The sequence below is a fragment of the Anser cygnoides genome, chromosome 27 (genome assembly GCF_040182565.1).
Source record: "Anser cygnoides isolate HZ-2024a breed goose chromosome 27, Taihu_goose_T2T_genome, whole genome shotgun sequence".
NCBI classification, from domain to species: Eukaryota; Metazoa; Chordata; class Aves; order Anseriformes; family Anatidae; genus Anser; species Anser cygnoides.
Window position 1 is genome coordinate 1,516,123 of NC_089899.1, and position 11,117 is coordinate 1,527,239.

Genomic DNA, 11,117 nt, shown 5'->3' on the forward strand with positions numbered 1-11,117 from the left:
AATAGCGCCTGTGCCGCATTCACCGGTAATCCCCGGCGTTTACACGGAAGTGGAAATCAATCGCCGCAAGTAATTAACTGCAAAGGGCACAACACCCGCTTCTTCTTCGGAAGCGGCTCCCCGCGCCAGCCGGGGTTGCTCAGCAAAAAACTCGCACGCTGCCACCCCGCCGCACAAAAGGCGCCGGCACCCGCTTCCTGCGCCGGGCCGGCACCCTACGGGGCGGCACGGGGGGGGGGTCTCGCCTGGTGGGAGCGGGGTCTTGGCTCCGTGCCGGTGCCTGGTTTCTCATCCCAGCAGCCTTTTCTATGAGCTTTTACAAAAGGCAAAGTCCCCCCTTGGGGCGAGCCAAGCCGCTCTGGGCCACGGCAAAATATCTGCGCTTCCCGCCCGGGCCTTTCCTCGAGAGCGAGGAGGGCGAAGAAGGATGAAGAACCCAGGGGACATGGGGTGCTGAGCGGGCAGAGATGGGGACAGGGGCGGTGGCAGGGGGGTAGTCGCCATCCCGGTGCCCCCCAGGGCAAGGGGGCTGCAGCGAGGCGGGGAGCGGCTCGGTCTGCCCTGCTCGGAGCAGAGACGCTGCCGGGGAAGATGCAGGTGGGAGGAGGCGTGGGCCGCGGTGGCAGAAATAGCAGACCTGTCCCTCACCGTGCCATTAGCCGAGTGACAATTAAGGCTCCCGTGTTCCTGACCCAATTTCTCAGGCAAAACTCGGGGAGGGAGGAGGAGGAAGGTGCAGCGCGCATCACGCGTGCACGCGTGTGCCTGCACGCGCCGTCGCATGCGTGCTCGTGCACGGGCACGCAGGTGCGTGTCCTCGGTGGCACCCACGTGCACACGTGTGCCAGTGTGCACACGCGCGTGCGCAGCCCTGGCAGGGGGCATAGCTGGGAGGACGAAGCACCCCCAGGCCCCGCGTGCCGGCGCAGAGCCTTGCTGCAGGGGGGAGGTGAAGGCTTTGCAGCACTCGCCTGGTTTTATTTTTGCTTTTGCCTGAGCTCAGAGGCAGCCTCAGCGCGGTCGCTGTGACTCATGCTGGCAGACAAACACCCGGGGAGGCTCGGGAGGGCTGCAGACCGCCGCTGTGCCGTTGGCTTTTGTCACCTCCCCCAGTAAAGTGGCAGTGGGGGCTGACAGGGGACGCGGGACACCGCAGGGCTGGGGCTGGCAGCCTCGCCGAGCACCCACAAAGACCCGGGGCCGTGGGCAAGCGCAGCGGCACCATATGCTTGCGAAGGATAATTTTAAGCAGCTGTCGTGAGTGCGAGCGTGCGTGCGTGTGAGCGGGGCTGCTTCTCCCTGCACAGCTGCTGCAGGCTCCCCACTGCTCCCTCGGAGGCTCGGGGTGCGCAGCTCAACCCCGCACAGCGGCCAGGCCCCTGCCAGCACGGCCGGGGGGGGGCTGCAGGGGGGCTGCCTTGGGTGCGCAGGGGTGCTCCAACGTAGGGACGCACCTGAGCGGGGATGCTGGAGCACGGAGGGGTGCTGGAGAACACAGGGGGGCTGGAACATTTGGGGGTGCTGGAGCACGTGGGGATGCTGCGGCACACGGGGATGCTGGGGCACACAGGGGTGCTGGAGCACGTGGGGATGCTGGAACATTTAGGGATCCTGGAAGATTTATGGGTGCTGGAGCACACAGGGATGCTGGGGCCTTGGTGATGCTGGAGAACACAGGGGGGCTGGAACATTCGGGGGTGCTGGAGCATACGGGGATGTTGCAGCGCATGGGGATGCTGGAACATTTATGGATGCTGGAACATGTAGGGGTGCTGGAACATTTCGGGGTGCTGGAACATTTCGGGGTGCTGGAGCACATGGGGATGCTGGGGCACACGGGGATGCCAGAGCACGTGGTGGTGCTGGATCCTTTATGGATGCTGAACGTTTGGGGATGCTGGAGCACATGGAGATGCTGGTGCATTTAGGGATGCTGGAGCACATGGAGATGCTGGCACTGATGCTGGCGCATTTAGGGATGCTGGCGCACACAGCCGGGTGCGTGAGGATGCCGGAGCGTGCGGGGTAGCTCCGCCATGGGGCTGCTCCCGTGCAGCGATGCCGGGGCGCGCAGGGGTGCCCGGGGCGCCGGATTCCCGCACACAACCCGCACCCGTTCCCCCCCCCCCCCCCCCCCGCAGCGCCTCCGGGCCTCTCCCCTCAGCCGCGCTCCGCCAGTGCCACCTACAGAGCTGGCCCAGCAGGGCACCGGCCGGGGACACCCCCGGAGCCCAAACCCCGAGCAGGGGCCGGGGGGGGGGGGGGCGATGCCGGAGGGGGGGGGGGCACGAAGCCATCGCAGGGGCAGCGCCGGGCTGCAGCCCCCCGGGGGGCTCTGGGGGGTGCACGCCCCCCCCCCCCCCTCCCGGAGCGCTCAGTGCGGGGGGCTCCTGCCCACCTTGTGCAGCCCCTTGGGGGGGGGGGGGGCGGTGCAAATCCCCCCCCCCAAACCCAGGAGCGTGGGGTCCCCACTGAAGCCCTCAATGGGGGGGGGGAGGCTCGGCCCCCCCCCATGGGGGTGCGGCACCAGCCCCCGGGGTGCCGCATGGGGCCCCCCCGGCGGTGCTGCAGGGACCCCCCCCGCTTTCCCCCCGTGCCCCCCCAGTGCCCCCCCCCTCCAAGGCCGCTCCCCGGTTGGCGGCGCGGGGGGGGCGGAGCGCGGGGGGGGGGCGGGGGGAGGCGGGCCCGGCCCCACGGAAGCGGCCGCGCCGTTTCCTGCACGGGGGGGGCACGAGGGGGGAGCACGGGGTGAGTGCGGGGCTGGGGGGCACGGAGCATGGGGGGGTATGGGGTGAGTGCGGGGCTGGGGGGGGGCACGGAGCATGGGGGGGGCATGGGGTGAGTGCGGGGCTGGGGGGGCACGGAGCATGGGGGGGTATGGGGTGAGTGCGGGGCTGGGGGGGGCACGGAGCATGGGGGGGGCATGGGGTGAGTGCGGGGCTGGGGGGCACGGAGCATGGGGGGGGCATGGGGTGAGTGCGGGGCTGGGGGGCACGGAGCATGGGGGGGGCATGGGGTGAGTGCGGGGCTGGGGGGCACGGGGGGACACGGAACATGGGGGGGGCATGGGGTGAGTGCGGGGCTGGGGGGCACGGGGGGGCACGGGGCATGTGCAGGGCTGGGGGCACGGGGGGGGCCATGGGGTGAGTGCGGGGCTGGGGGACATTGGGGAGGCAAGGGATGGGGGTGCAGGGCGCGGTGGGGGTGCTTGGGGGGGTCACCATTGCTACTGGGTGCCCCCCCCTGTCCCTCAGCTGTCCGGGGGTCCCTAATGCTCTCCGGGGGTCCCCAGGCCTGGCCAGGTGTCCCCAGCGCTGCTCAGGGGTCCCCAAAGGTGCCATAGGGTCCCCAATGTGCTCGGGGTTCACATTTTGATTGGGGGTCCCCCTGCGGATTGGGGGTCCCCAGTACTGCTTAGGGGTCCCCAAAGGTGCCATAGGGTCCCCAAGGCTGCTTAGAGTTCCCATTTCTACTGGGGGTCCCCAATGCTGCTATAGGGTCCCCAATGTGCTCGGGGTTCACATTTCTCCCGGGGGTCCCCAGTGCTGCTCAGGGGTCCCAAGCGATGCCAGGTTGCCCCCACTGCTGCCCAGGTGCCCCCGTTGCCCCCCAGGCGTCCCCACTGCTGCTTGGGACATCCCTTCAGGTGCCGCAGCCCTGCCCAGGTGCCCCCAATTTTCTCCAGGTGCCCCCAATACCCTGCAGCCGTTCCCGATCCCGTCTCCCCACACGCAGCGATGCCCACGGAGCCCCTGATCTGCGCCGACACGGCCACGCGGTGAGTCCTGGTCCCCAAGGGGACAGGGGGGGTGCCGGGGCCACGCTGTCGCCATCGCGTCCTCGGGGTGGTGACGCGTGTCCCCGCAGGGTGAGCTCCGTGCTGAACCGGGACGTGAAGCAGTTTGGGAAGAAGCACATGTTTGATGCCAACGAGGAGACGTGCTGGAACTCGGACCAGGTAGGGGGTGAGGGTGGGAGCCGTGCCCGCGTTTAAAAACCCCGCTGTCCCCACCCTGACGGAGCCCCGGTGTCGTTCCTGCCTCCAGGGCGCGCGCCAGTGGGTCGCCCTGGATTTCCCCCGCACCGTCAAGGTCTCGCAGCTCCACATCCAGTTCCAGGGGGGGTTCTCCAGCCGGCTGTGCACGCTGGAAGGTGAGGAGCTGCTCGTGGGGTGCCTCCGGTTCCCTTTATCCACGCCTGGATCCCGCAGAGCTTTGCTGTAGGGCCCAAAGCCGTTTGTTAGCTGTTCCTGAAACTCCAGAGGGGCTTGGGGCCGTGGGCCGGGGCAGAAGGGGGTGCGGAGTGAGGACCCCGGGGTTCTCCGGGACACTTTGGGAACCTCGCCCACCAGGTGGCAAACGCGCTGCTCCCAGCCCTGCAGCAGAGCCACGCAGGGAGGATTTTGGGGGCGGCTGAGCCCACGGCAGGCATTTAGGGCTCCCCCAGCACCTCCACACGGCTGCCTCCACCCTTACGCCCCGCAGGCTGCAGAACGGGCGAAGAACCGGTGAAAATATCCGAGCTGTACCCCGAGGACGTTAACGCCATGCAGATATCCTTTGCCGCGGCGCGGCGACAGAGCTGCTGTTGAGGTCTTTAGGTGACAATCCCGCAGGTGCCTGGTGGCACTTTGCTGCTGCTAAAACAGGTCTCCCCCACGCTGGGGTGTCCCCCTGCCTGGTTTTGTTTGTGTTTGTGGTTTTTTTTTTCCTTTACGGGCCCCGCACAGATTCCAGGTGGAGGAGACGGCTCTGGATAAGCTGAAGATCACCTTTGAGAACAGCACGGACTTCTTTGGGCGCATCGTGGTGTACCACCTCAGGGTGCTGGGCGAGAGGCTGTAGGGCAGCAGTGTGTGTGTGGGGGGGGGGCTGCTCTCCCAGCGCCCTCATTCCCCCCCCCCCGGGGCTCTGCTGCATGGGGAGAAACGGGACAGCAAACGCTGCCAGCAGGGGTGCGCCGCCCCGAAGTGCTGACGGATGGAGAGGGGACCCCACCCCGTGGCAGCGCAGGAGGGGCGCTCAAGCAGAGATCCACGTGCTGGACTCGCAAGCCACCTTTGGTGCCTTTTTGGGGGGAGGGGAGGGAACGCAGCCCGTGCAGCCGGCTGAATAAACGGTGGTGGCGACCCCCAGCTCCTTCCCGGCTGCTCTTTGGGCCAGAGGCACCCCAGGACGGAGCCCTGTGGGGTTTGCCCTGCCCCGGCCCTGTTTTTGGTTCTGCTGCCGTGATGTTGGTGCCTGGTTTGGGCAGGGGAGAGGAGGAGAAGGTGCTCACTCCTCGTGCTGGGGACTCTGGCTGTCTCCCCCCTTTGGTAACCGCCCCTGAGCTGCTCGGAGCGGCTCTTTGCGGGCTCACAAAGCGCGGGCTCAGCTGTCGGCCGGGGCCGTGCCGTGTTCCTGGCTGGCAGGGTGATATTTCCTGCAGGATCTTGCTCCTGCCCATGGGTATTTCCCCGGCTGGTTACAGGGCTGCGTGAAGGGAGGTGCAAGAGGGGGCCACCGCTCTTCAGTGAGGCAGCTCTGGAGAGGAATATGGGGACACCGGGAGGGTGCCAGCCTCAAAGAGCTTGGTTGGCCCAGTTCCCGATTAGCTGGTGCTGGGATCGGGGGCTGGCTGCTGTGACAGACCCAAGGGGATGCAACTGAGGTAACAGACAGGGCTCCACACGGCTGCTTTTAGAGTTTACTTCCAAAAAAATGCAATACTTGGATGCACGCACGAAGCAGCCGAGCCCAGAGGGAGCAGAAATGCAGCTGCCCTGAGGAGTGAGTGTCCCCGGGTGCGAGGCACCGAGGCCATGCCGCCTTCCAGGGGTGGCATAAACCCGCCGAGGCCAGGCGGTTGGTTCACAGCTTCCTCCACGTGCTCCTTGCTCGAAGCATTGTGCTGCTGCCGCCCGTTTTGGGACCGCTGGGTCAGGCCATGTTGGTCCCAGGGGAGAGCCCTGCGTCGGCCAAGAGAAGCGCTGGTGCTGCAGCGGTGCAGCGTGAACCGCTGTCACTCCAAGCCTTTGTTCTGGAATAGCTTGAGGATGTGATTTTCAATAACCTGTTGGACTAATGAGGGGGAGAGAAGGGAGAGAGATGAAACCCAGGGAAGCCAAGCCTCTTAGAACCCAGGTCTGCTGTGGGCAGGACTTGGTCACTGTTTGGCTCCTGTTTTCCAATGGGAAGCTGGAAAATCCCTTTCTGCAGGGGCCTATCTCCCCTGTCCCAGTCCCGCTGCCAGCACAGCTCTGGTTTGGAGGGGGAGCAAGGGGAACAGGACCTAGCTTGACTTCTCTGGCTCAGTTTCTCTGCATGGCAGAGCAGGCAGCTGTGGTGGAAGGTCAAAGAAAGCCCTGAGCTGGGCTGGGAGCTGCCTGTAGGCTTGCTGCAGAGGGAAGTCAGGTCTCCCTGCCACGTGTGCAAGGGACACTTGCCTTTCTTGTGTCCCAGGGCCACGGCCAGATCCATCGGGGTGTAGCCAGAATCTGCTTCTGTCGTCAGGTCGGCACCGCGAGCTGCAAGCAGGCAGTGGCAGTCAGGGCGCAGCGTGCCCCTGCTGACACGGTGTCCCCTCCGGGGCCGGTGCAGGGTGAGGAGACCCCCAAAAAGCACCCCTCCTGGCCGGGCAGCGCCCCGTGACACCCCCAGGCTGCTCAGTCTTTCCCCCCAGGCACGTCACGCTCTGTCCCCATGGCGGTTACCAACAAGCCGCAACTCGAGGCCGAGGATTTAGCGCGGATCTTCCCCGTTACCTAGTAGGGCCTCGACACACTTGACGTGATTGCCGCGCACGGCGTAGAGCAGAGGAGTGCCGCCGTTCTGCAGGGAAAGGGAAGGGGCTGTGTCATTGCTGGCCTCGCACAGGGCTGTGCTCACACAGCTCCCGCTCCTCCCAGAGCGGTCGATCCCTGACCCGCTGGGCTCCCTTTTCTACCCTCTCCCAGCTCCGGGCTGAGTGTTTTCTTGCAGAGCGGCTCTGCGCAGGTTTTATTCTCTGTATGCAATAAAATAACTGTAATTTCAAAGACAACCTTAATTTCTGAGTGCAGTTTCCTTGTGGCTGGTAACATCACCACTGTGAGCAAGCGAGGAAACTATTTAAAATTATTATCTAGATTAATTTCTCGAAGCAACTGCATGAGCAAGTAAACGAGCGTTGCGAGCCTGGGAAGCAGCTAGGAGAAACGCACTGCTGCTGACTCGGCCCGGAACGATGTGAACTCGCTGCTGTTTTTTAAAATGAGCTTTGCGGAGCCTCGTCTGGGGCCTAGTGTCGCTCGCAGCGCCGGCACAGCCCGCGCAGCAGCACTCACCCAGTCGTAGATGTTGATGTCCGCGTTCCTCTCCAGCAGCATGATGACGATGTCGGTGTAGCCGCCCATGCTGGCCAGGGACAGGGCGCTCTCCCGCTCCTTCGCCAGCGCGTGGGGGTCAGCACCCTGGGGGGACAGCACAGATGTTAGCCCCGCTGGGTGAAGGAGCGCTGCTGAGAACCTGGGAGCTTGGCACGGCCTTGCTGAATGCCCTGGGCTGGCTGATTGTGGAGCCAGGTCCCCCAGTCCCAGCGACCTCTCCTTCCCAAAGTCCTTACCAGGCATATTCTAATCAACAAATGTCTCAGGTGAGGACTTAAAAGCCCTTCTCCAGTGTCACTAAGCTAAGCCTGATGGCTTCTGTTACTCAGTCCTTTCTCCCATCACCAGTAACAGCATTACTGGCTCTGTCTAGAGGTGCCTGGACAACATCCACCCTCTCTTTTGTTAGTCCTCAACCTGAAAACCTGCCCTGTCCTCTGAGCTCTGCTAGCCAGGAACCTCTCCTGGATTTCATTATATCCTTTAGCAACGTATCCCCTCATTTATTTGGGGTTCTGTTTGTCTTTCCGGTAACAAACTGCAGTTTTGCTGCTAACGGAGCCAGCATTTGGCCAGCGTTTATGTAACGTGAGCACGTGCTGATGGGCAGACACACGAGGACAGAGCTTTGGGGAGCACCTTCATCCAGAGCACACAAGGACCTGGGTCCTGCTCGCCCCCACGCAGCCCCTGGCTGCAGGCCCAGCACTTGAGGACGCTGCAGCAATGAGTTCATTAACTGCGATGATACCTCAGCGAGCGCATTTATGGGCAGATTACAGGGCCCAAGTGATAAGTCTGATCTCAAATTGCCAATAAGCAGATATTTAATTACAAACAGTTATTGCTAGCTGTGAGATAAGGCTCATCATGCTCCTGACTTAGCCCACAGCCTGACGGGGAGCATCTGGCAGCGTCTGAGCCATTAGCTCTGCGAACGTGTCCTGTTTGGTGCCGGGGGAAAGGCTGGCTGAGGCACCAGGACGATGCTGGACGTTTTGGCAGGCACTGGGGTTGGAGTTGGGAAGTTTCTCATTAACAAGGCACTGCACAAGCGTGACCTTACCCATTCCAGCAGGTGACGGACCGTTTCGATCTCTCCAAAGGCTGCAGCCCAGATCAGTGGCGTGAAACCTCTCTCGTCACGTTTATTTACCAAGTTCTCACCTGCACAAAAACAGAGGAGACATCTTAAATAGGAAGGTCAAAGCCCCTCTGCTTCCTGTTCCCCCCTGTAAACCCAGCAAAGGCTGTAAAACTAAGCCAAGGGTTTATCAAAGGGCGCTCTGTGAGCTGGCAGGACTCTGCACGACCTGGGATGAGATCCCAAAGACACGTACCTTTCCGAAGATGCTCCTTCAGCTGGCTGAGCTCACCTTGGGCAGCTAGCTGGTGAACGGACAGCGCTAGGGGAGAGAGAATTCAACCATCAGGACAAAATGTTTCCCAGCTCAGCGCCCATCGCCTGCAAGGGGGAGCCTTGCAAGTGCCTGCAGGTGATAACCAAACAGCCCCCATCTGAACCCCCAAAACCCCAGTGGGCAATTAACACCTTTCTGCAGACGCTGAGAACAGAGGGACAGCAGCAGATGGAGGGAGGCTCCAGTCCTACTGTCCCGCTGCTCCCTCTGCATCCCCGTGTCTGCGGTGTGAGGCGCACAGCGCGATGTGCCCAGCTGTACTCACTGTCCAGCGTGGCTGGGAGGGCCGAGACCTCGTTGCCGCGCTGCCTGTTCGTCAGCGTGTTCGAGTGCTTCAGGGGGAAGCCTGTTCCAGAGAGAGGAGAGAGTCACAGAACATCTCCTCCGTGCACAGCGAGGAACCAGGCTGACTCGAGGCCAAGTGCCTCATGAGAACTCCTGTCAGCCCAATGTGACTTATCCGAAGCTGTTCCCTCCTGTCAGAACTGAGCTCTGCACAAAAGGAATTATCCCCTTGCAAGTGAAGAGCCTGGGGATCGAGGTTTGACCAGCGTGCGGGGACCAACAGCTGAGCAGGGAAGATAAAACAGCCCGAACAGCTGCCCAAGGAGGGGCACGGTCCATCTGGGCCACCACGGGAGACAGGGATCTGGCATTAATGGCATAATTGCACACGATATACTGCAGAGGACAGCCTGGGGATGCACTCAAGTTCATCCTCGTATTTCCTACGCGTGAAGAGCTCCACTTGGAAACCTGGATGTATTTTCAACAAGCGATTGGTAGTTTAATTAGGAAAGTACAGAGAAAGACTTTACAAACTCCAGTTCCTCTGTGTGGAGCTGCAGCGACCTCTCACTGCCAACACAAGTCATCAACAAGGCTTAGATCTGGACTTAGCCTTGCTGCATTATGGAAGGGACCAAGAGTGGTAAAAGACTTTTTTCCAGCTGCCTTTGTGGGGTGAGAGGTCCCTTTGCAAGCAGATGACCTCTCCCACGCCCGTCTCCCACTGGGGCTGCGCACCAGGATCTGTGAACACCAGGCTCTGCAATACTCACTGTCAAGGGCTGAGAGCTCAGTGCTCCTCTGCCTGTCCATCGAGGCAGTTGAGGGCTTCAGAAGAGTGTCTGCTCCACCTGCAGAACAAGGATAATTGTTAGGGACCTTGGTGCCACTTCCTGGGGAGCAGACCGGGCTCCACATGTGGCACAGCGAGACCTGACTGACACAGCAAGCACCTCACGGCCACCCCTACTGCTGCAGGGGGGTGCAGGAAAGCTGCTTTCACCAGGCTCCTTCCCTGTCTGAATTCCCCCGGAGGGTTTGGTTCTGTGTATGCCCTGTGTCAGCTGTCACCCCCCTGCCACCCCCAGCACTCACCGTCCACAGAGCTGGAGCACAACATGTCCCCGTCTGGCCGCAGGAGCCCCACGGGGACACCCCCATCCTCTGTGTCCCCAGTCCCAGTCAGCTCCTCCGCGGCCGCTGCTCCTTCAGCTCCATTCTCACCCTCTTCTGGAAGCTCTTGGGCGTCCTCATCACTCAGGGGAGCCTCCATGAGACGAGCGGCTGCTTCTTCGCCTTCCATAGGGGAACTGCGACACAAACGTGTTAAAAAGGGGGAAAACCTTCCTCAGGGGAACTGCCCCACAACCATGTTAAGGGGAATAAACCTTCTACGGGGGAACCGCCCCACGATCGCGTGAAGAAGGGGAAAAAAACCTTCTATGGGGGAACTGCCCCACAACCGTGTTAAGAAGGGGTCAAAACCTTCCATGGGGGAACCGCCCCACAACCGTATCAAGAAGGGTAAACAGCAGGGACGTCTCCCAGGACACAAAGGGACATCGTGGGGTGAAGGCCGCCCCGTCCCCACACGCGGCCACCGCTCCCCTTAATTTTGGGCCCCTCTTTGCCCCCAGCACCCAGGGGCCACCCCCGTCCCCCCGGCCGCCCCCCAGCTGTCCCCACAGGCCTGGCCTCACCCCCAGCCCCCGTCCCCGTGAGGAACCCCTGCGGTTCCCCCTTCCTCGGGCCCTGGCGAGGCGCGGGGGTCCCGGGGGGGGGGGGGGGGGTCTCGGTGCTGTCCCCACCACGGTGACACCGGAGGAGGAGCGGGGGGGGGGGGGGCGAGGCCTGCGCCCACCCGAGGCCTCCAGGCCCGGCGGAGGAAGGAGGCGGTTACCTGCTCGGGGCCGCGGTCCGGGGCTCCGCTAAGGGCTGGGGGGGGGATCCAGATTTTGGGGGAAAGACCCCAGGGTTTTTTCTGGGAGGACCCCAGGGTTTTTTGCTTTATTTTTTGGGGGGGGGGGAACCCCGGGTTTTGGGTTGGGGGGAGCGAGGCGGAA

The 11,117-nt window shown here is 63.0% G+C and overlaps 2 protein-coding genes across 6 annotated transcripts; one reads left to right on the forward strand and one right to left on the reverse strand.

Annotated features, from left to right (window-relative positions):
• The first annotated feature begins 1,210 nt into the window (after nt 1-1,210).
• NR2C2AP (nuclear receptor 2C2 associated protein) lies at nt 1,211-7,020 on the forward strand. 4 transcript variants are annotated; one of them, XM_066983697.1, is made up of 6 exons: nt 1,211-1,257; nt 3,686-3,778; nt 3,868-3,958; nt 4,047-4,152; nt 4,485-4,552; nt 4,728-7,020. In XM_066983697.1, exons 1-6 carry the CDS (start codon nt 1,226-1,228, stop codon nt 4,842-4,844), a joined length of 507 nt encoding a protein of 168 aa, XP_066839798.1. In that variant the 5' UTR covers nt 1,211-1,225; the 3' UTR covers nt 4,845-7,020. The 4 variants fall into 4 exon arrangements, with proteins under 4 accessions (XP_066839798.1, XP_066839801.1, XP_066839800.1 ...); XM_066983700.1 differs by lacking the exon at nt 1,211-1,257 and adding an exon at nt 2,677-2,748; XM_066983699.1 differs by lacking the exon at nt 1,211-1,257 and adding an exon at nt 2,860-2,882.
• Nucleotides 5,672-11,096, reverse strand: RFXANK (regulatory factor X associated ankyrin containing protein). Of its 2 annotated transcripts, XM_066983694.1 has the most exons (10): nt 10,955-11,096; nt 10,150-10,364; nt 9,828-9,905; nt 9,032-9,112; nt 8,686-8,751; nt 8,412-8,512; nt 7,304-7,429; nt 6,743-6,809; nt 6,425-6,505; nt 5,672-6,059 (listed from the first exon to the last, which is right to left on the reverse strand). In XM_066983694.1, the coding sequence occupies exons 2-10, from the start codon at nt 10,355-10,357 to the stop codon at nt 6,001-6,003; spliced, it is 867 nt and encodes a 288-aa protein (XP_066839795.1). In that variant the 5' UTR covers nt 10,358-10,364; nt 10,955-11,096; the 3' UTR covers nt 5,672-6,000. The 2 variants fall into 2 exon arrangements, with proteins under 2 accessions (XP_066839795.1, XP_066839794.1); XM_066983693.1 differs by having other exon boundaries at nt 5,672-6,505.
• Nucleotides 11,097-11,117: the final 21 nt, after the last annotated feature.

What these genes read in the sequence shown, in the direction of transcription:
- RFXANK (XM_066983693.1), bottom strand. Translation starts at nt 10,357, where the DNA reads ATGGAAGGCGAAGAAGCAGCCGCTCGTCTCATGGAGGCTCCCCTGAGT. An exon ending in TCCGTCACCTGCTGGAATGG is followed by an intron (nt 7,430 to 8,411) that starts GTAAGGTCACGC and finishes CTGTCCCCCCAG; the next exon opens with GGTGCTGACCCCCACGCGCT. An exon ending in GTGTGTCGAGGCCCTACTAG is followed by an intron (nt 6,506 to 6,742) that starts GTAACGGGGAAG and finishes GCCTGCTTGCAG; the next exon opens with CTCGCGGTGCCGACCTGACG.
- NR2C2AP (XM_066983697.1), top strand. Translation starts at nt 1,226, where the DNA reads ATGCTTGCGAAGGATAATTTTAAGCAGCTGTC. An exon ending in CCGGCTGTGCACGCTGGAAG is followed by an intron (nt 4,153 to 4,484) that starts GTGAGGAGCTGC and finishes TACGCCCCGCAG; the next exon opens with GCTGCAGAACGGGCGAAGAA. An exon ending in AGGACGTTAACGCCATGCAG is followed by an intron (nt 4,553 to 4,727) that starts ATATCCTTTGCC and finishes CGGGCCCCGCAC; the next exon opens with AGATTCCAGGTGGAGGAGAC.